The sequence below is a fragment of the Ambystoma mexicanum genome, chromosome 9 (assembly GCF_040938575.1).
Source record: "Ambystoma mexicanum isolate Mex_15411 chromosome 9, UKY_AmexF1_1, whole genome shotgun sequence".
NCBI lineage: Eukaryota > Metazoa > Chordata > Amphibia > Caudata > Ambystomatidae > Ambystoma > Ambystoma mexicanum.
The window spans coordinates 1,069,946,942-1,069,971,256 of NC_090931.1; the positions used below are offsets into that span (position 1 = coordinate 1,069,946,942).

Consider the following 24,315-nt stretch of genomic DNA (forward strand, 5'->3'; position numbering starts at 1 on the left):
AAAACCTTTTCTTGAGGTAAGTTGGCGCGCTTGCTATGGTTGAAGAGCGCAAAAACAGAGTGTCTTCATAAACCTGACAGGGTTTTTTGGAAAGTATGCACGCGTATCAGGGAAAAGAACATTGAACAGCGAAAGTTTGTTTTCTAAACTGTAGCCTTCTTCTGTGAAGCGCGACTTTTAACTGTGAGGGAAACTCATGGGAGGTTCAGGTACGTATACACGTAGGAACTATCTTTCACTGTTAATTCTGTAATGTTCATTCTAGAACTATGGTACCTTGGATTGCAGGTCTTCGGAAGCCGGAAGAAACCTCGGAATGTTGCTGCGGCTGCGAACGAAGGCTGATCACTGAACTGAAACTATGACGGAAGAAATTCTTCTGTTTAAAAACTGCGGCGGAAACTTTAGTCAGGTAATTCAAATCTGTGGTCTGTGAAAATGTTCTGTGAGCTTTTTAAGTTATTAACATTACTTTTCTTTCATTCTGCAGGTTCTGTGAGCCGAGCGCCGGTAGCGTTACACTGCTGTCAGCAGACCTAACGCGAAGCGTGCGTTACTGCGGTGGCGGGGCTTAAGTAGTCTTCAAAGCGCAATGCCTAGTTCTCTATTACTTATCAGTGACCCAAAGGGCAGCCATGTTAGGGGTACTGGTACATAACCGAGTCCCCTATGGAAGCCTATGGTTAACTTAACACTGCGAACTGTGAGAATGGAATGCTTGCCAAGCTAACACTCGCCTAAAGCCTACTGATCTATACAAAGAATCTCACATGGCCTGAACTCCTGAATCTAAACCAGAAACCCTGGATGTAATCATGACACTAAGTGAAATCAAACTTTCGTTTGGTGAAACAAAAACTTTAATTTGGTTGAAGGAAGTTTTGTTTTCTTAGTTTAACACATCAGGCCCTTGATGGCAAGAGAATTTCAAGAGAAACGATACTTGGCCATCGAGGCTCCTGATAAACTGGAACAGAACTGTCGACTCGTGCTGAGGAAGCTCGATAGTGTGCTGTGCTCCAAGATCCCGCCTTACCCCATGCTCAAAACGTGGGGAAGGGAGTCCCAGGCTACCATATCCTGACATATTATTTTATAACACTTCTTTCTTTTCTTTAAAACTATCCCACACCCTTTTGTATTAATAGCAGACTTCTAGACACCCTCCTCCATGGTTTCTCCCACTGCCTTCCCCTTGGACACCTCTGTAATCTGAGCTAACTTTACAGTATCCCTCTCCCCAGCCTTGTGGGAATACTCCCCCCCCCCCCATCTTTCTGTATCTCTACCTCAACCTTATGGGTCTCCCACACAACCTCCTAGCTCCTCCTTACCCCAGCCTACAGGGTCTCTCTTTTGCCTCCTGGCTCAGGCTCCTTCTGCACTTCCTAGCAGTTGTCTTTAAATTAGCCCCTTCTAATTCTCTTGATCCCACTCCCCAGCTTCTCTCTGGCCAAATGGAACTCAGGTGTACTTCCTTATAGAGATGGTATGGGAACTAGCTGATGGGTCTCACCCCTGTGGATACCCCCGACAATCACTTAAGCCTTGTTACTGCATTTCTTAGAGAAGGTCTTCACTACAGTAAGAGAACTCCTCATTGGTATGGGAGGCCACCACCACAGCTATCAGCTGAAGAGGACTAACCCACCATTAAGCGGAGACACTCACAGATGACTACATTGGAAACTCACCCTTCTCCTAGAGAGGAGCGCTGCAGCCCACTATTTTAGGAGCGAATCCCAACACTAACAGCCTGCTACTGTAGAAGAGAGTTCCCTCACAAACAGGACTGTAAAACACCATATTGTCACCGAGAGGAGACGCTCAAAACAGCCTTTTACTGTAGGAAAGCACTTTGATGTAGAACTTGGTTAATCCCTCCCCAAGGACCGTCCTCTGTTTGCCACAACCTGGCCTCAGACTGTTACCTCATGTGGAAAACATTTGAGGAGAATGGTTGACTGCGCCTCAAGTTATCGGTCTATCTTCAGATCTCGCTCTTTCCCCCTGTGGTTTCCGATAGGATTTCTGCACTGGCACAATGGGTACAGAGTGTGATGACATAGGAGCCTCTACAAAAGCAATAGGACAGGCCAGCCTCTGTCTCCCATGCATGGCATGGTAGAGGGAACCTGCAGGTTATCCCCATGCACCCTGCGTCCAGCATCACCTACATTTTGGCGGCATCGACCACTTTTGGCGATCCCATCATACACCAGTAAGGTCAGGCTAGGGACTTTCTCTCAGAGTGTGTGAAGTACCAACATGAGAAGGGAAAAAAAGAGTGAACAAGTAACAGTTACTTCTTTGTAAAGTGGAATGTGGTTCTCTGTCCACACAAGCATGCCCAGGCAGATGGGAATAGTAACGCAGGCTGTAGCAGCTGTCTCATCAGTGATAAAGAACTTTCCTACAGTAGAAGGCTGTATTGAGCATCTTCTTAATGATGAGGTATTTTACTGTAGTGGGCATGTGGTGATTATCTCATCGTAAACATGGGATGCTCACCTAAAATTGAGATATGGAATGGTGGTCGTCCCTCAGTGAAGGGGTGCCCTCCTACAATGGTTCTCTCCTACGTGAGAGAGACCTTTTCTGCACTATACAGGCCATTCTTGTTCCTCTTGATGTGATTCTCTCCTAAAATCGTGGGCTGCAGTGCTCATCTCTAGGAGAAGGATGTAGTCTGCAATGATGTTCGCCTCTTAGTGGTGGGATAGTTTTCTACAGAAGATGGATGAGGTAGTTGCCTCATGCCAATAAGGAGTTCTTTCCTACAGTAGTGGAGACCTCCCCTCTGAAATGGGATGCTATTCTACAGTACACAGCTTGAGTGGGTGCCTCCTGTAAGTGAAGGGGCATTTTTTTGTTGCAATGATAGCTCAATTTGTGATGTGATGCTTGCTTATTGTAGCAGCGTGGTGATCGTCTACTTGAAGTCTGCACTCTCATTCACTTGTAATCTGTAATGTTTTATAATGTGCACTGAAAGCATGATGCAGTGCAGTCATGCGTGCATTTGGAAAGTTGGTTAAATGATGTGAGCATACTATGCCGAGTGTCCCTTGAGAAACAGATGGAGTGAATCTCGCTGAGGTGAACAGGCCAGTGTGTGTATTTTCTATGTGGCCAAGACAAAAAAGAAGCAGATTTCATTTTGTTTTAAGTGGCTCCAGGTTGGTTCTTAATTGACCGTTATTGTTTAATGGAAGTCTCTTCTAGGGCACACAGTGCTTTTACTACAGTGGACTGTAGAGATTCTCAACTAGAAGGTGCTTCCCTACAACTACAGGAAGTGGTGCTCTCTGGTTCGGATGGGACCTGAGGGTTTACTGCGATTGAGAATAACTGGCATTGGGGAACCAGCAAGTGCCACAAAACAAGCGTGACTGAGGTAAAGGTAGCAATGAACATCATCAGCAGCAGTGAGAGCAGGAGGTTGATGAGTAAAGGGAGATTAGGGAGATATCGGAAAAGGAGCACCAAAGAAAATATGTAAGGGTGCAAAGCAAAACCTAGAGCTTTGGATGAACACACAGCCTTTACTCATTCCATGTCCACGTGCATCCTTACAGCAGAAGGAAAAATAGAGCACTGACAAATTGATGTCAATGTTATATGCCTTCAATAATGTGCAGATTACGGCCACTAATGTTTGACACCAGGAGGATTATGCACTGCTGTCAAAAAAATGAAGCATATAGGAGAACTCACAAAAGAACAATTGCAAAACGACTCTTCAAAAAGGTTTCACCATTAAAAGCATATTAAGAATGGTCAGACCAACTAAATCACTGGCTTGGTATTATGAACCCAGTTTACTGCTAAAATTATAATATATATATATATTTTTTTAATCAAAGTCATAGTGCCAAGAGAAATATAAAATCAGCTATCTTGCTATTCAGCGGAATGATTTGCAACACATCAATAGTCACCCTGTGTTATTTTTAAGGTAATTGATCCGCCTGAACAACACATAAGAATAATACATTTTTGACATTCCAGTTTGTGCTGGCTCTTAAATCCCTTACCATAACTGAGCCAATGTCCCTTACTTACACACCTTGCCACAGATTTATCAGTGGTTCCAATATCCCTCTTCTGAACGCTGCCGCAGGATCCTGTACACATGATCTGAGACTTAGCATGCTCTGCACATGTGTTTCTTTTATTAAAAGATCCCTGTAAGCAGTTAGATGACGAGACCGGCAAAGTAAGGCAGCAATGCTGTGCACAAATTCTGGCACAAGACATGTGTATGTGTTATCAGCTTGGCAGTAGTGGTAGGCAACAACCTAAAAAGAAAAAGAAATTGTGTTACTCCAATAAAAAACCAGAGCTTTGTTGTATGATAGCAGAATACTTAAGCGTGGTGTTTTGTATTCGTCCTAGTCCATAACAAGTGTTAAACTGCCTTGACCAATTAAAGAAAATATTAGAATATCAAAGTACATACATTGTGATTTGGCTGGCTGGTGTGAGTTGGGATCTCAGTTCAACCTAGGTACACAGAAATATGTGGTCACCTTTCTCCATTTGTGTGACTTCAATGCGTATCCAGCAATTTGCAAATGTTTGGAGGTGTGGAGTGCAAGCAGAGCTTTAGATATATTTATGTATTCAAATGAAAAAACAACAATTGCTTCGAAACAATCATAACATGAGAACTCCAGTGAATAGATGTATCCACCCTATCAACATCAGAAATGGGGGTTTACATATTTAAATAGTTATTTAGGCAGAGACAGAAATACTTTAATGACGTATTTTAGGACAGGTCCACACATCTAAAGTTGCACCCAATTTAACAGGGGTTAAAGGGAGGGCTAGACTAAAACAAAGACTAGAAGTAAGATGGGTATGCTTATGAGACAAAAGAATTTTAAACAATCACCACTGTGCCCGTCTTCCTTCTTACAGTTGTCATCACTTTGAGCCGTGCCAGCACCTACAAGACCGACAACTAGCTGCTTTCAAGTCAAAACTCATCTGCATTTTCATTTAATGATTCAGCATTCTTCTCTCATTTTACACCCCATCTCGCTCCATTCGTTCTGCCGATCTCTTCTTACTTTCAGTTCCCCCACTCCCTTGTGCCTCTTCTCGTTTCCGTTCCTTTCAGCTCCTTGCCCCCTTACACTGGAACTCCCTACCTTTCTCTATCCGCTCCTCCCCTCCTATTCTTCCTTCCGCTCCTCATTGAAATCTCTTCTTTTTCATTCCCCTCCCTGATACCGTTCCTCCTCTTACCCTTCTTTCCCTTTGTTCTTCATCTTCCCCCTTCTCTTCTAAATCTCCCTTCCTCCTTCTATTCACTTTACTCACTACTCTCCCCCTTCTTTCTCCACCCCCCTCCTCTCCTCTTCTTTCTCATATGTAAATTGTTCTACATGCTGATTTCCTTGTTTGATTCATGTTTACCGTTATTGCTTCTACTGGTTCCATATTTAATGTGTATTTTGTTGTTCTTTGTAAAGCGCCTTGGATTAAGGCGCTATATAAAACAAATACAAATTCCCACACCATGCCCTACAAGTACGGCCACCGTTCTTTAAAACAAAGTGTTTGGTCTTACTCTGCAGAAATGGTGGTCACTGTGTGGGGGCAGAGTGTTGGGCACAGGCTCCCAACAATCTGTTTTTAGTTTTGCCTATTCCCTTGTAGGTTGGGTGACTGCCTAGAAATCCAGACAACTATATCTGGGCTTTACTAGGTAGGTGACCACTTTAAATGTCACACGCTAGCCCCGATCCTACCTGTTTGTCCTTTGCCGCTCTCTTCTTTGTGGGTTTCTCCGATTTCCGAGAGGTCCTGGACTTCAACAGTTAAGGCCGGTGATCCTCTAAATCCAGCGTGGATGGATACAGGGGAAGTGTTCAGGATTCCAGGATGCCAGGGAAGACTACGTTCTGAATCGAGCGCGGAACCAGGAAGGAAGTAGCTGCTCGAGGGCTAACAAGCCAGGAGCAAGCACGGAGCAAGGATGAGAGCCAGGAAGGAAGGAGCGAGTGGTCTGGGAGAGGGAACCGCTCCGGGGTCCAGGGATAAAAGGAAGAAGGGATTGAAGTATCGGAAAGGGCGATACAAGGAAGGAATGCAAGGCTCACTAGCCGCTAACTACTATAAGAGCATTGAGACGCGGAGCGCCGCAGGGGCGTGTGCATTTTGTAGGCGTCCATCGCATCGGCATAAACGCTGGAGCGCAGCATAACTGATGCGGCGGCCATGTTGGGAGGGACCCCGCCCGGCAGTGCGATGTATCATGGACCAGGAAGTCCAGAAGGGGCGCGGGTGGTGGTTCAGTATAGCATGCCCCCTCCTAAACCCCGATCCACCGGGCTTGCCTGGGTGGCCCAAATTGAATTTCCGCACTAGGCGAGGGGCATTCATGTTGGTGACAGGTTCCCAAGTTCGTTCACTGGGAGGATATCCTTTCCATTCCACTAGATACTGAAGTCAACCTCTTCTATATCTAGAGTCGCAGATCCTGGAGACCCCGAATTCAGTCTGCTCGTTGACTAGCACTGGATTAGGTCGGCGAGTTGACCTGGTGGATGAAAGATACGGTTTGAGCAGGGAAGTGTGAAAGACAGGATGAATCCTTTTCCAGGAATCTGGCAATTGGAGTCGATACGCCACTTGACTGATGACCTGCTTGATGGAAAAAGGCCCATAGAATTTGGGGCCCAATTTATTAGGATGTAGATGTCGAGTTAGTAGTTTCGATGACAGCCAGACCTTGTCTCCGATCCCATAGACAAGGGCTGGTCTCAGTCTGGCATCAGCATGTCTTTTGACATCCATCCTGGCCTTTTTCAAATGTTCTTTATTGTCCCTGTGCGTATTGACCAACCTTTCAATCCAGGAATCAACCGATGGGACCGGGGTGGCATGAGGTAGAATGGGTGGTAGCACCGATGGATGAAAACCTTGACTACAGAAGAAGGGGCTTGTCTTAATGGCTGAGTGATCAGAATTGTTAAGCGAATTCTGCCACTGGAATCAAGATTGACCAATTGACCAATCATCCTGGACTTTGGCTGAAAAGCAGCACAGATATTGTTCTAATGTCTGATTAACTTGTTCTGTAATCCCATTGGTTTGAGGGTGGTATCCTGAAGACAAAGCACGTTGGATGCGCAGCATGTGGCATAGGTGTTTCCAGAACTGTAAGATGTATTGAGGACAACGGTTGGAAATGATCTTGGAGGGTAGGCCATGTAATCTGAAGATGTGTTTCAGAAATATACCTGCCATTTCCTGGGCTGAAGGTAACTTATGCAGTGGGGTGAAATGAGCCATGTGGGTGAACAAGTCGATGGTGACCATTATCGTGGTAAAACCTTTGGAAGGGGGTAGCTCCACGATAAAATCGGTAGCGATTATTTCCCAAGGACGATCTGGCAACGTAGGCTGTTGGAGAAGACCAACAGGTTTCCTATTATCTGACTTATTCTGACTGCAGACTGGGCAGGCTTGGACATAGGCCTTTAACGTAGTCCTTCATGTTAGGCCACCAGAATTGTCTCTGAATATGATGAAGGGTGGAAGTAATGCCTCGATGCCCGGAATGGAAGGTGTCATGACAAAGGTTTATGATCTTGGTTCTCAACTTGTTCGTGGGCACTGCCAACCTATCATCTTTGAAAAGGTAACCATCTTTTGTAATTAAAGACCATTGGTTCCTTCCGATGTAGTCCTCCCACAATTCAGAGGATGGGGTTTTAACTCGGAACCTTTCCAGCAGGGAGTTGGCTTGGGCGACGAACACTGTGTCAGGGAACATTTTAGCAAGGGCTCAGACCTCCACTGGTTCGTAATCCGGGCGCCTAGATAAGGCGTCAGCAATTATATTGTGAGTTCCAGTAACGTGATGAATGTGAAACTGATACTGTGCAAAAAGATAAGCCCAACGCGCTTGACGACTATTCCTGCATTCCAGGGATTGTAGAACCTGCAGGTTTCTATGATCAGTTCGCACCTGGACAGGATATTTGGCACCCAGGAGTGAATAGCGCCAATTAGTAAAAGCTTGCCGGATGGCGAGCAACAGTTTCTCCAGCAGAGAATAGTGGGTCTCGCTGGGAGTTAAGGTTTGAGATAAATAGGCGATGCGGGTGTTCCAAGTCGTCCTAGAATTCCTGTTTCAGGACGGCTCCAATCGCGTGATCTGAGGCATCAGTCTCTACCAGGAAGGGTCTGTCGATATCCGGTTGGGCCAGGATGGGACTCTGAGTAAATCTTCGTTTTAACTCCTGGAAGGCTGCTTCTTGAGCTTCGGACCAAAGGAAGGGAACATCTTTCTTCAATAATGCAACTACTGGCTGCACGACATAAGAGAAGGTGGGAATTAATTTTCGGTAAAAATTGGCAAGTCCCAGGAAGGATTGAATCTGTTTTACTGTGGTAGGGGCTGACCAAGATAGGCTGGACTGCACCTTAGAAGGATCCATTTCAATTCCTTTAGCACTCAGGACGAACCTGAGGTAATGAACTGTTTGAGCGTGGAATATACACTTCTCGGGTTTGACCAGTAACTTGTTCTCGCATAAACGTTGTAATACCGATGTTACATGTTTCTGATGTAGCTGAGGATCCTTGGAATAAATCAAGTTGTCATCCAAATACACTATGACAAAGAGGAACAACATGTCTGAAAAGACTCTATCCATGAATCGCAGAAACACTGCAGGTGCGTTTGCAAGGCCAAATGGCACTACCAGGTATTCAAAATGTCCAAAAGGGGTCCGAAAGGCTGTCTTCCATTCATCGCCTTCCCTTATCTGGATGAGATGGTAGGCGCCCCTTAGGTCAAGGTTAGTGAAAATGACAGCTCCCCTGACTGCTTCCAAGATGTTGCATATGAGTGGTAGGGGATAACGATCTTTGAGGGTACATTGGTTGAGTCCCTGATAGTCCAGGCAGGGTCAAAGTTCCTTAGTGTCTTTCTTGGGCACAAAAAAAAGGAGGCACCGGCTGGAGATTTGAAAGGTCGAAGTTCCATTGCCAAGATTAGTATCCAGATACTCCCGCAATGCTCTTTTTTCCGACTCAGAAAGGATAAACATTCTTCCAAATGGTACCACTGCAGAGGCTTCTGTGTCGATAGCGCAATCTTCTGGTTGATGTGGTAGTGATTGAAATATAGCTGAAGAGAACACATCAGAGAAGTCATGATATATTTCCAGAACCTGGGAAATACTGGAGACACAGATGGACGGTCGTTGGGAAACCTGAGGTTCCATATCCACATTCTGAATCATGTTTTGGGGTATGCAATGGGACAGGCAGTATTCAGATCATAGGAATAAGGATCTTGCCGCCCAACTGATGTATGGGTTGTGTTTTTGTAGACAGGGCATTCCCAGAACCAAGGGTAAAGTGCTGCCTTGATGATGTCAAAACAAAGCATCTCGTGATAATTGTTGATCGAGAGTAACAGTTCCGTGGTTTGTTGGGTTATGAGTCCTGACGAGAGTGGTTATCCTTCGACAGCCTGAATTGTTCCCTTAGCTTCCCGGGGAATGCCATGTTTCAAGGCCCATTCATGGTCCAAGAAGATTCCCATTGCGCCACAGTCTACTAGGGCCATAACGGAATGAGTCTCCTTATTGGCGGTAGATAAGGATGTTTGTAGGACCACCAAGGTGTTCAATCGAGGGTAATGTAAGGAAGAAGCTGATGTGGAGCAAACAAGTTTCTCCCGAAGCTGGGCTCCGCTCAAGATCGGGAGCTGGCGTTTCCCGAACGCCGGGGTGGAGCAATAGGGCAATTCCATACTAGGTGTTTATCCGAGGCGCAATACATACAGAGCCCTGTGTTAATTCTGCGCATCCTTTCCTGTGCGGATATCGGACCCCGTATGGAACCCAGTTGCATAGGTTCAGGATCAGGAGGGTGAGAGGTGGTTGCTTCCTTAGGACTGGGATAATCCATGGGAACCTTAGGAGAAGCTATTTTGTTTTTTTTTTCTTTCCTGGATTCGAAAGTCAATTTGGAGTGACAAATCAATCAGGGCCTGGAAGGAACTTGGACGGGCCACTCTAGCAAGTTTGTCTTTGATCTCTTCATTCAATCCCCTGCGGAACAGGGTAAAGCTTGCTTCCTGAGCCCAATCAGCTTCTTTAGCCAATTGCTTAAAACGGATCACATAAGAAAGCATGTCTTGACTCCCTTGTTGGAATTCTAGGAGTCTTTCCTGAGCACTGTATACTTGTTCAGGACGATCGAACATGGTTTTGAAACCTTCCACAAACCTGTCATAATTGTCCAGGAGTGGGTACACAGAATTGACTAAATGAGTAGCCCAGGCTAAGGCATTGCCAGAGAGATGAGCAGTTATAAATCCCACTTTGGCTCCAGGTGTAGAAAAATAGTAGGGTTTAAATGTGAAATGCACCAAACAGGAATCAAGGAAGGACCGCAGCGATTTGCTGGAACCATCATACTTGTCCACTATGCCCCCGACTAGAGCACTTTCCTGTAGTGCGGAATCCCAGGAAAGCACAAGTTGCTTTAAGGCTGCATTTTCAACTTTGAGGTTCTGGACCTCTGTTGTTCGCTCCTGCATTCTTCTCATTAGATCCTGGACTGCTGCCTCCATATTGAACACTGTATCAGATTCTGGGCGTCTCAAACTGTCACACTCTAGCCCCGATCCTACCTGTTTGTCCTTCACTGCTCTCTTCTTTGTGGGTTTCTCCGATTTCCAAGAGGTCCTGGACTTGAACCGGTACGGCTCGTGATCCTCTAAATCCAGCGTGGACGTGGATGGATACAGGGGAAGTGTTCAGGATTCCAGGATGCCAGGGAAGACTACATTCTGAATCGAGCGTGGAACCATGAAGGAAGTAGCTACTCGAAGGCTAACAAGCCGGGAGCAAGCACGGAGCAAGAATGAGAGCCAGGAAGGAAGGAGCGAGCGGTCTGGGAGAGGGAACCGCTCCGGGGTGCGGGGATAAAAGGAAGAAGGGATTGAAGTATCGGAAAGGGCGATACAAGGGAGGAACGCAAGGCACACTAGCCGCTAACTAGTATAGGAGCGTTAAGACACGTAACGCCACGGGGGCATGACCATTTTTTAGGCGTCCATCGCATCGGCGTAAAAGCTGGAGCGCAGCATAACTGATGCGGTGGCCATGTTGGGAGGGCCCGGCGGTGCGATGTAGCATGGACCAGGAAGTCCAGAAGGGGTGCGAGTGGTGGTTCATGACATTAAAGAAATATGTTTTAGTGTTGTGGATGTACCATTGGTCTTGACGTTGTTCTTCAGGTATTTTTCTTCTGGCTCTGTTGCTGTGCTCTTATCCCTAGTGTCTTTCTCCCCAAAAATGTAAATGTTCCATCATTTTAACATTAACAAAAGTATGCTCACTGGTTGATTTAACAATTTCCTCGGTGGCGTGCGTGTGTGTGTGTTGCTATAATGGCCATTTGCACATCGGCCACTGTTTACAAAGTTTGTGTTGATGTTGTATGATGAAACAGTGGTAAACACAGAAAAAAGATGCAACATTTGCCACCTTCAGAAGAAGACAAAATACATACAGGCCCCACTGATAAACTCCAGGTGCTGTGACTAACATACCAGGATGCCAGCTTTGATCCATCCTGATGGGCAAGTTGGTGTACAGGCAATTTGCCCTCTTCGACTGCATTTTCACACCTATGTACCCACAGAAGGATTGTCCTTCTGATCAGAGCTACAGCTCCATATGAGGATTTGTATACTGGTGAGTAAACAAAGTAAGTATCCAAGAAGTGGTGAAGTGTCTTGCTGGGCCGCATGACGCAAATACTGGGTTTCCATGTGCTTCAACATCTACAGGCTCTGCGGCCGAGTTGCTGGACAGGTGGGGGCACTTTGACGATGCCCCAGATGGTGTCCAGTCAAAGGGTCGAATACATTGTTTCAAACTGCAATCGTTTTTAATCAAAAGGACAACAAAAAAAAACATTTAAATGCCTTTTTTTAAATGTCTTTTTTTTGCCTTTGTATAGGAAAAAATACTCTTTTTCCCCAAAAAACAGGGGTTTTAGGGAGAACCCTATCCCCCCAAAAAACAAAAAAAATGCATTCCATTTTTTTTCCGATCCTTTTGAATCGAAACTATTGCATTCGATCCTTTTGTATTCGAACCTTTCACTATAAACCACCCCAGACTTATGGTTGTGAAAGGAGGAGAGTGAGAACATGAGGGATGGGAGAGACGACTATCTAGATGATGTCCACTGCGGAGTTATATGTTGAGTCCCCCAGACCCTCTCCTCCATTCAGAGCCTTTGTGCAAGAGTCGAGATTTAGCCCTCTCAGGAGGAAGAAATCACCTTTTCTGGGGCATCTAGGGAAAGCTCGAATGCATACTGCGGCCTACAAGCCAGAGACATTACCTAGGGGAAATGCCCTTATTTTGATCCAGGTATTCGGTCTTGCATGCCGCTTCCCTCATATGAGTAATATTTAAGAAAGTGCATACTGTATGTTTGCAAAATCATGGGGTTTTCCCAACGTGCTAGACATGAATGCATATTCCAAACCACTGAAAGGCTTGCCCCAAAAAAAGCCCTCCAAATGCTTCCAGACAAAGCATGGTGCTAGATGGTATATTGTCAATCAAGCTCAGGAAAGAACATAAGAATGGAGTAAATCTGGGAGGAAAGATTACTACAAAACAAAGAAATGTGTTTATTACTTACAACTCTGCATCTGCTGGGAAGAGACTAATGGCCAAGAAAGCCCACTACTCACATCACATGCAATTCGTAAAATGCCTTTAGAAGATGTTAAAATGGATTTACAAAATCAGCCCTGAGGGGAGGATTTTGGGTGGCCATTCTATTACGGTGAACAGGGAAGACAAACTTTTGCTAAACTCAATCAAGGTAAGGTAGCATAGTGACAAGGCTTAGTCTCAGGAAGGGCTTGAGAGTGGTCTACGACTAAAATGAGCTTACACAGAGAAACACAATAATTCTAGTAAGACAGGTAAGTATGGACATCCACAATAGTTTATTAGGCCTTTAAAAAAAAACACTAAGCAAGTAAAACCTTTTGTCAAATATGTTCACACCAACACTGATAAAACAGATATATACATTCACCATTAGGATATATAAAATAGTATGTGATTCAATGACCAGTGAGACACAGTACTCGGATGCATTAGAAATAGAAAGAACACTGCATGATAATCATAGAACAGCTTCCCTAACTCTTATGAAGTCCAACCCTAAAATGGTTTGGGGCCTTGAGCCCAAGAGTCACCAGTTCCAAATTATATACTTCACAGGTAGGCCTATGCAGAGATTGGTAATGCCAGTGGTTATGATAAATAAGTCAAAAAGTTAAAGTTCATAAAAGTAGACTCACTCAATCCCATGCCTTCACCTAGGAAGGGATCCTTGACCAGCTGTTCACCGACCAAAGTCAGGAAATGAGTGATTTAGGGACAGGACTTTACAGTCAAGTAGCCCAAGAAGGAAGGAAGAAGCCAAATGACAATATGACCAAAGAACAAGTGAAAAACCTAGCAGCACAGCCATCTTAGGGTGCTAGCCACCTTTAGTAGGCATTTGCGGTAAATGCAGAAGTGCAAATGTAAAACGTTTCAAACACAAAAGAAATTCTTGCAGCTGCCACCAGCATTCCTTACAGACACTGTAAACATAAATAAAAAGTCATTATATTAAAACATATATCCCAACTACACTTCACTGTAAGGTGATGTGTGCAATTGTAACAATACAAAAAATTCATAGAGTGTCAGTACTGACAGTTTTGGGGGGACTAAATCGGGTTCCCCATAAGAATAAGCAAACCGGCAAGGGAAGTAAAGCAGGAGGCTTTACTTAACTGCAATAAGTCAAAACAAAGGTTGTCCAATAGAAGTCTGGCAGACAAAGGACAGGGGGGTGGAAGACTCCCCCTCACCTCCCCCCAGACACTCTGGAGCCTAGGCAGGGATACCTACTGGTTCCCGCCAAAGGCAAAACACACACACCTCCCCTCCCAGAATGGTAGAAGAAGGGCTAACAAAGAACAACCACGCTAGTAATGGGGAAAACAGAAGAGGGGCCCCAAGTTGGTACTTTGGTGCCCCTATTGTGCACTACGGAGGCTATGGACATAGTCTGCGGTATAAAAAATACACAATAGTTGGTAGAACACATCCACTGCCACCAGCCATAACTATGTGATTGTCTCTGTGACTAAAAAGTTACAGGAGTGGAGCGAAGGAGGATACTAAATACCCCTTTGGCACTCCACTGAAGGTGACGTGTGCCAATCTCTCCGACTACAGAGTTTTGGAAGAGATACCAAGTCCTTAAACTGTAGTTTACTTAAAGAGCCTGTAAGAGCTATGGAGCAGAAAGACCCTATAGTGCATGTAGAATACAAAGAATAGAGTTCCAAAAGACAGAGCCCACAAAAATGAAGGAGTGGAAAAAGGCTCCACTCATTCAGGATTGAAAGAAAAAGGTCCAGAAGTCCAACAAAACGTGCTGGGGGTCTCACTAGGAGAGGGGATGAAGCACAATAATGATAAATCTCCATAACAGGCAGCATTCAGTGAGACTTCAAATCTGCATACACAGTCTCTCTTAAAAATACACACCAAACGGGGAGGACACATCAAACTATGACCCTACCTCCAACATTCCCTTCACAGTACACATTTTAGAGAGGTTCACCTAACAACAACTCCAGGATTATGTGGAGACCAACATCATTATGTCACAACATGGATGCAAACCAATAAAGGCAACGGAATCAACTCTCCGACCCACCTGAGACACACTTGAGGACAACTGTAAGAAGAACAAGTTACTTACCAACTGGTAACCTTCTTTCGACTGGATGTTCCTCCAATGTATTCCTCATCTATGGCATGTAATGTCCACAGCTGTGCTGCTTCCGAATTGTTTTCGGCACATGGCGCCCTGCGTCGATGGCGTTGGGTCGATGTCCCCTCGAAGGCCTCCATCGAGGGTGACGTCATCAGATGTTATAAGTAGCATGCACGGCACCCGTAGCATCAGTTCATGTCCCCCCCCCCCTCACAACGTGTGGCACACGTGCCCATAATACAGCATTGACTGCATTTAGTCTTGTTGGAAAGAAAGCTGTAATGGAATGAGAAATTCTCGAGAGGGGTAGGCTGGGAGGGCGATGAGGAATACGTTGGTGGAAAATCCAGTCGAAAGAACGTTACCAGTTTGTAAGTAACTTATTCTTCGAATGGATTGTGTCCTCTGACGTATTCCTCATCTATGACAGACTGCCAAAGCAGTATCCATGAGTGGAGGAGGGAGAAGAATTTAGACATACCCAATTAAACGGCAGAGTAAAGTGACATCCTGAGCATGGGAAGTATCCAGGGAATAATGCTTAACAAACGTGTGTATGGAAGACCATGTTGCAGCATCACAGATGTTCTTTACAGGTACACCCTTCTACAGGGAAGTCGATGTAGCCATGCCCCTGGTGGAATGAGCCCGCAAGCCCTCAGGAGGGTGAGGATGATCCACCTAGACAAGGTCTGCTTAGAAACAGCCTGGCACAATCGGTGTCCAGTATACTCCACAAAGAGCTGGTTGTCCGCTCTGACCCTGGACATTCTAGTAATACAAAAGCTCAATGCCCTCCTAGGATCTAACCTATGGAGTCTCTCCTCATCCTTACTAGGATGCAGAGGAAGATAGAAGGCGGGGAGCACCACCTTCTGACACTACCTTATGTAGGAAGGACGTACGTACTCTCAATACAACCCTGTCCTTGTGGAACAAAGTAAAGGGTGGCTTAGAAGAAAGTGCCTGCAACTCGCTCACTCTACGAGCAGAGGTAACTGCAACCAAGAAAACAGTCTTAAATGTGAACAAACTCAACGGACAAGAGTTCAAAGGTTCAAATGGAGTACCCATCAAAAACTTTAAGACCAAATTAATGTCGCAGACTGGCACCTGAAAATGCGATGGCGGGAACACATTTGTGGGCCTTTTTCAGAAATTGAGTGATCACTGGAGCATTCCTTGGACGAGCGCTTAAAGAAGTGCTGCCAGGTAACCTTTAATGGTTCCCACTTGAAGGCCCATGTGGGCCAAAGAAAGTAAGAAGGAGAGAACCTCTGGAATTGAGCACTGAAAAGGATCAACATTCTTTCCTCTGCACCAGTTGCAAAACTTAGGCCAACGGTACAGGGACTTTGTTGCTGTCCGCCTGGCCGAAAGCAACACCTCCATCACGTCATCTGGGAGGTCCCAACCCTTATATCTCAACTGTTCAGAAACCATGCGTGAAGGTTGAGAGTCTTGACCTCTGGATGGAGAACCCGACTTTCCTCTTGCGAGAGAAGATCCTATCTTTGGGGAAGATGTATTGGAGGACAGATAGACTTGTCTAGAAGGTCCGGTACCACGATCTCCTGGCCCAATCCGAAGCATTGAGGGTTATACGAGACCCGAATCATCGTAACCTCCTAAGAACTTGAGGAATGACGGGGACCAAAGGAAACACGTACAGAAGTGGGAACAACCAATCCATGATAAACGCATCTCCTAGAGCTCCTCTCGGTGGAAGTCCTCTTGAGCACTACCTTTCGCACTTCCGATTGGCAAACGTCGTGAACAGGTCCACCTGTGGGGTTCCCCAAAGGGCAAAGATCTCCTGAAGGATTTCCTGAGCTAGTTCCCACTCGTGGAAGACTGCACTCTGCCTGCTCAGAGCGTCCGCCGCCATGATCTCCTCTCTGGCCAGATGAACCGCTGCTAGGGAGATTCCTTCTTGAATTGCCCAGAACCAGAGCTGCATTGCCTCCCTGCACTGAAGGAGTGCCCCTACACCACCTCTCTTGTGGAGGTAATACATGGCCACCGAGTTGTCCGTTATTATCAGGACATTCTTTCCCCGTACAGACGGCAGGAAACCCTTCACTACTAGCCTGATTGCGCTCAGCTCCAAAAGCTTGATGTGTAGTTTGGACTCCGATGGAGACCAACGACCGCTGATGGTGAGATTGTTAGCATGAGCCCCCCCCCACCCTGTGAGGGAAGCATCAGTCACATCAGTTACCTCCGGCCACGGAGATTTTCCTTGCTGGCCCACAACCCAGGAGATCCTGGGAGACCTTGACGGGAACATGAAGGAGATCCGGCATCTTGCCTAAGAAATGGGACCATTGAGTCAGAAGAACCCACTGAAAGGATTTCATTCTCATCCGGGCAGGATGCCATGAGGCTGAGCAACCTTAAGAATTTGAAAGATGGAAGACTCTGGGCTTGTTGAAACTTGGAGACCATCTGAAGAATGTGTTGAGCCCTCACCTTGGGTAGCGAGCGCATCCCCGAGGACGTGTCCAACACAGCCCGATGTACTGGAGCTGTTGGGAAGGAGTCCTATGCGTCTATGAGAAGCCCAGTATGTGAAGGGAATGGCAGGTGATGCTGAAATGATCCAAGGCTTGTTCGGGAGAACTCGTCCTGATTGGCATTCATCCAGGTAGTGGTAGACGTGAACCCCACCCCACTCTCCTGCGATACACTGCCGCCACCACCACCACCACCATGAGCTTGGTGAAGACCCTTGGAGCAGAGGTCAACCCAAATGGCAGGACCCGAAACTGAAAGTGTGAGCCGCCAACTGCGAACCTCAGGTATTATCTGTGCTTGAGATGGATCGGCACATGAAAATAAGCATCCTGCAGGTCCAATGACACCAACCAATCCCGAAGTTGGAGGGCCTAAGTATCTGAGAAAGAGTGACCATCTTGAACTTGTCCTTCCAGTAGTAAGTCCAAGATGGGTCTCAGTCCTCCGCCCTTATTGGGAATCAAGAAATACGGGGAATACCAACCCTTGTTCCTCTCCGCCACAGGCACTGGTTCTAAAGCGCCTTTCTCTAGCAGGGTCAAAATCTCACACAAGGTGTGGAACCGGAAACCCTCAAAGAGTGCTTCCCTGGTGGACTGTCATGAGGCCTTTTCAGAAAAGGAAGGCAGTAACCGTGGGCAATTGTTTCCAGAGCCCAAGCATCCGAAGTAATGGCTCGCCACTCTTCTTGATGTTGAGACAGCCTGCCCGCTACCGGTGAAGAATGAGACAAGGCCTCAGAGCGGTTTTGAAGCGACTGCGGCAGCGCTTGATGGTAAAGAGGCTGCTGCTTGAGCGGCCTTGGCACCTCTGCCTCATCCACCACGAGGAAACGTACATTGGCCTTTCTGACTGGCCATCCCTCTCGCCCTTCCAAATGAGGAGTAGTAGCGAAAGGAACCCCTCCATTGCTGTCCCCTAGGACAAAAAGGCAGAGGTTGTCGAACAGCTGCGCCCAAAGATTTGGCAGCTGCTTTGGAGGTCTGCAACCTCTCAAGGCTCTCATCAGCCTTGCTGCTAAACGGATGCGACCCATCATAGGGCATGTTGAGAAGAGGAGCTGGTGCCAATCCAGACTTCCGCAACCATGCAAATCTGCGCATCACAGTGCTTGTGGCCATGGACCTGCTGATGCGACCCGCAGTGTCCAACCCAGACTGAAGCGATTCACACATGGCATCCTTGCCATCCTTCAAAATCGCTAGAAAGCCCCCCAAACCCATTTCTTCCTCTTTGGGAATATGCTCAGCTGCTAAAGAGACGCAATTCCACAGAGTGAGCGAAAACTTGCTAAGGCACAGGTGGAGTTGGCCGACTTAAATGCCATACTCCCCACAGAAAATACCTTGCGTGCCTATCCATCCATGCCTTTATCGTCCATATCCGGAGGGATGGTGGGGTACACTGCCTGCTTCGAGGTGGACGTAGCCGCCTGAACCACCAACTCTCCAGAGTGGGGTGGGTGTACAGGTAGCTGGGGTCGCTACAGGATGGGCCATATTTCTTTGTCAATGACTTGTTCACCGCCGGAATACTCTCCAGGGTGTTCCAAGTAGCAGCCACTCTTTTTTACAATGCCGAATGAAATGGCAACACTGGGACAGTGGACGGACCATGATCCAGAATATTTGTAAAATCATCTTGATCAAACTGCACCAGAGGCCTGGCCAAGCCCAGGTACTCCACAACTCTCTAAATCAATCTCTGATAAGAGGAATCAACATGATCCCCTGGATCCAGCCTACCAAATTCCATCTCAGGGGACATGTCAAGGCCACTTGATCATGCAAGGACTGACAGAGATCCTCCATCCGACTCTCTTCAGAAATGAGTCACTCCGGAACACCATGAGTCCCATATGAAAGACTAAAAGGCCCAACCTCCTCCTTGGACCTTTCTTCGTCCTCATAAATGTCCTGGAGAGACTTAAAGCAGTTCTTCCTTGGAAGAGGAGTACACCTCTTCTCTCTAACAGCCTTCACAGACTTAGAATTAGCCTTCCTCGGATGGTCCACAGTTACAGGGACCTCCACCGGTAAATTCGGCCCAGATGGCATTGACTGCATCAACAATGGATTCGACGGCTTTGAGGGCCTGACTCGTGGCAAACACCTGATAGGCGCACCCAACGGGCATGGTGCCGAGGGCGTCGAGGTTTTCACAGGTTTTGCTGGAGACGAAGACTGTGACCTGGTCCTGGCACGTCTCTGGTGAACACCTAATGCCTTGTCCGAACGGGGCCTCAAAGGCTCCTGGTGTATATCACACCGACCACCCGGGCCCAAAGGCTCACGAGTATCTGGCCAAGACCCTTCCCTGACAGCTTTGTCAGAAGGTGTGGACGGAACTGTGCCTTGGGATTGAAAGATCTTCAACATCTGCACCGGAAAGCATCCCACTCCTCCGGGGTCGAGGATTTAGTGGGCAGGTCACCTTCTTCGAGGAGGCGCAAACTGTGACGTTGCTTCCTCGACCGCCATGACGAAGAGGACGAGTGGCGCAAACCACTGCGGGACCTGGAGCACTTGGACTTCTTCCGACCAGGAGAGTCCCCTCTCAACTTGTCGGTCGAAATACCAGCTGACTTGGATTTGGACACCCTTCCTATCTTCAAATTCCCCTTAAGTTCCTGCAAGGCCTTGGCAGTCAACGACTGGCCCTTGGAGCAGTCATCCGTCGCGTGATCCTCGCCCAGGCATCACAGACAAATTCTATGCGGATCCGTAACCGACATCTTGGAGCCGCAGTCCCGACATTTCTTTAAGCCAGACCGTGGGGTCGTCGGGTGGAAGAAGAAGACATAATACGGCAACTTAACAGTTTACAAAGCAAACATGTGTGCAGAAAAAACAGAACTGAGGCTACGGGCGCCGTGTGTGCTACTTATAACATCCGTTGATGTCACTCTCGATGGAGGCCTTCGAGGGACATCGACCCGACGCCATCGACACAGGGTGCCCTCTGCCGAAAACATTTCCGAAGCAGCACAGCTGTGGACATTACATGTCATAGATGAGGAATACTTTGGAGAACACAATCCATTCGAAAGAAGAAATTACTTGCAGGTAATGTTCTGTCTATGGATTCTTCGCCTGCAGTTTCCTCATCTGATAGATATCCAAACTAGGGTCAGCTGTTCGACTCCAGACATGAAGTCAGTGGAAAATCTACCAGTGGTGTCAATACTTGCCTGAAGTGCTTGGCAAGCCACCTCCTTCCCATCATGTATCATATCCAAGAAACCGTTCCTCACTTACCCTATTGGGAGATGGTCTGCTGCCTTAGATATTGTCATCCAAAGCACATGCGAGTACTTGGAAAAGGCACAACTGGCATTAATTGCCTCCAAAGCCATACTCCCCGATGAAACAATGTGTTCTTTTTGGACTCTGTCCGTTGGCAAGTTGGAGTTGGCTGTAGCTCATCATGAGCGAACCAAGACAGCTTGGACTACTAAACTACTAAAGGGTGGAATGGGCTGACAGGAAGGGAAAGTTGCCCCTCGCTGGCTTATATTTCTTTGTCAACTCAGTGTCCACGGCTGGCGTGGAAGCATGGCTGCTGCCATAGTGTCACAATGGGATCCAAGAAATCCGCATTGAAGCCATTTCAGAAAGGGGGCCTTTGTCCATGAGGTCATAAGACTGGAGTGGATTGGCTGGGGTACCAAGGCCCAGGATCAAAACCTACCTCTCCACTGTTTTCCTGTACTGGGCAGTTGGGTGTCCATAGGGGGATGCCCGAGGTGTCAAGGCTGCTTGCCTTGTGCAACCCTTCAGCCAAGGCCTGCAGGTCAGCCTGGTCTGTGAAAAAGGTCAGCACCCCCAACTCCCCCGTCACCCATCAGCTTCATTCCAAAGGGGACAGGGCCACCCTCATCAAAGATAGACCTCATGGACTGGACGAAATCCGGTCTCGATTCTGGAAAGAACGACCGGTCCATCGCCACATTGACGGAAATGCCCCAACGGTGTGGTCAGCTTCACGCGCGTCAAACTCGCGGGCGTGAGACCCCGACGAGGCTACTTTTGTGCCGGGAAGCTCAGAGCGCAACTGATGCTTTGACTGTCGTGGCATTGACGGTGGAGACATACCTGCCTTCTGAAATGGCTGAAGCATTTGGGTTTTGAATGCCTCCCACTCCTCTCTCGGGGGAACCTGTACTCGGGAAAGACTTACCCCACTCCTTAGATGAATCAGAGTTGTATCTGTATCAACGCCTTTTCTTCTTTTTGTAAGAGGACGATGAATGGTCCTACTCACTCGGTGACCATGGAAAATTATTCTTTGTCTTTCTGCAGTGTCTGTCCACCTTCTTGGGCGAGGTGCCTTCGGGATAGGGGGCCGACAACTTGGCAGTCTATCATGCCAGAGATTTTATAGGAGGCCGCCGATTGTTCCCCGACCGCCTTAGGGTTCATATGTTGGCACGAGCACACTGCTCGACGTCGTGCTCCAAACCGAGGCACCACACACAAATACTGTGTGGGTCCATGATCGACATCTTCAAGCCGCAGTCCTTACAACGTTAAAAAAGCAAGGGTTTAGGCATCAACACCCCGACATCAAGAAAATGTTTCAGTTACCGAAAAGAATTGCATTCCGAACAGCGTGCTCAATGGGCAGTAAAATGGAATGAGTTGTGAGTGCATAGTGACGTGATATTTTTACAACCACACGTCACGCTCATGAGTTGTGGAGTGGTGGGATCAAAACATGACAGAGTGGTCAGACATGCAAGCTGCACTAGGCCCCCTGTCGAAGAAAATTCAAAACAGGTGATGCTGGAGGGGATATCTATCAAATGAGGAATCTGCAGGAGAATGCAATCCTTTGAAAACTGTGATGCCGGCACAGCAAGACTACTAATCCTTCTGAACATCTCTGCAGCCTTCGACACCATCAGCTGAGAAATCCTCCTAAAAAGACTTGTGGATTTAAGACTCGAGGGGCTCATGCTACACTGGATGACCAAATTCCCTTCGAAAATGCTGGAGTCTACGTACGTGCTCCCCTTCTAATCGCTTACATGCAGAATCCAATGTGGGGTACTGCTACTCTTAAACATCTATACGACTCCAGTCTTGGAGAACATCAGCAACTCCGATCTCCCCTCTGACAATTATGCAGGCAATACTAGAATGATCTGCAATCATTTGCAAGCATCAACTCAAAACCAACTGCAACTCTCTTTCATGGACAGATGCACAGATGACAACCAACCAACTGAAACTAAACCCAACTCTTAATATGCTGCTCCAAAACATCCTTCACACAATCATTCCCCAGACAAAAGAAAGGGGGTTGTGTACCTGGCTGAACACAACAGTCACAAACCTCTACTTCACCATTGTATCACAAGGTGAAGCTTTAGGGAGAAGCTGCTTTTTTCAAATAAGATTCATCCTTCGCATCATGCCATGCACAACGCTCATTTACAGAACCATGGCAGTCGGAGCGCAAGAACTCTCAAAGATTCATTACGGCAACAACCTTTACATAAGCATTCCAGAATGCCTGCTGGACTGTCTACCAGCAGTAAATAAAAGTCAGCAGGAAGCCTTCTCTTGATAATGGAAAGATGGGAACACGCCAGTGGGCGCTCAGGACAATTTAATGGGTCCCAAGCAAACACAGAATGAATTTAAACTCCTCACCGCCATGCCTTCCAAAAAAGGTGGCATAAAGAACTCTGCAAATAAGTTCATCCCATACTCAACTGACAAAGCTCCAATCCAGCAACCCCTCTCTAATAGCAGTCTTAACTTAAATCAGAAATGCCAAGGGCAGTTCACCTCAGTTCTGGGAACCAACATATGCAACTCTGCAACTTGGGAGACCATATGACCATACATAATGACGACTTGTACCAATCGGGGCAGACTCAATCACGTTTCCCTACAGACTTGGCACTCCAATAGCTCCCTTGGACGAAAATGGAGCAGACCGAGGCACTCCCAAGGCCATGCCCAATTAGGTCTGGCTCACCCCATGCATCCTCCATAGCACACAGAACATGTTCACCCTCTTGTCCCCTTGAGCAGAGCCCCAGCTTGGCCATAGACAACCATAACATGCAGAACGGTTGCAATCAGTACAGCCTCACCTCAGCTGTGTTCCATTGCCACCTGCTCCACCCAACTTAATTTTAAGTACAAACACAAGGGCAGCTAGGACTCTGGTCTGATGAATACCCTCAATCCAGTATCCCTTTTCCCACGGAGCTACTCGTATGTTATTCTTCAACCCATACACTACATGTATTGTTCCCCAGAAACACTGCAACTGAAAACCTGCTAGTACCCCACAATGTTAGGGAGATTTACAAATGTTGCTGTTTGAACTTGGAAAAACCTGCCTTAGATGACATGGTTGTACCCCTTAGCTTTAGCCTGAACTAGCCAAAGGTTTGGTAGCAATGACTGAGAAGCCAGGCTTAGTGTGGGAGGGAGAAGGGCTGTAGTGAGGCAAACAGTACTTAGAGCACACAACCAGTTTAAGGAAACACTGAGACTAGGAGTTATATAAAAGAATTGTCATTTATTTTACATACACCAAGGCTTGAGAAATAAGTCCGGTAAGTACTATTCATACAGTAATATCACAGTAGAATAAAAGGTAGCACATCTGTTATCAAATCTAAAGCAACACAAAAGTGAGAGAAAACTAATGATCAAACTTAGATCAACTTTTGCAACTTTAGTTAATCCCTGCCCAAATAAATTTCACAAGTCCAACCCTATACTAAATGAGTCTTCAAGAGTCAAGGGGAGAACTGGGGGTTGAGTGACCAAGGGCTGAGTAGGAAAGAGGCAGGTAAGCAGCAGACAGAGCAGAGTCTATGAAGGTTTCTTAAGGTTTGCAGGTCAGTAATAGTTTTGACAATTTAGAGCCCAATGGGTTGTTCACCCCAATGAGACTCAAGGTGCCCTGGAGGGGGGTGCA

At 46.8% G+C, this 24,315-nt stretch overlaps 1 protein-coding gene across 4 annotated transcripts in view; it reads right to left on the minus strand.

Annotated features, from left to right (window-relative positions):
* Positions 1-24,315, minus strand: part of TANC1 (tetratricopeptide repeat, ankyrin repeat and coiled-coil containing 1) — a 2,406,012-nt gene that overhangs the window by 1,006,040 nt on the left and 1,375,657 nt on the right. For all 4 annotated transcript variants that reach the window (XM_069616378.1, XM_069616375.1, XM_069616376.1 and 1 more), the window contains one exon: positions 4,070-4,301. In XM_069616378.1, coding sequence (XP_069472479.1) covers positions 4,070-4,301 — 232 coding nt within the window. The remainder of the gene's footprint in view (positions 1-4,069; positions 4,302-24,315) is intronic.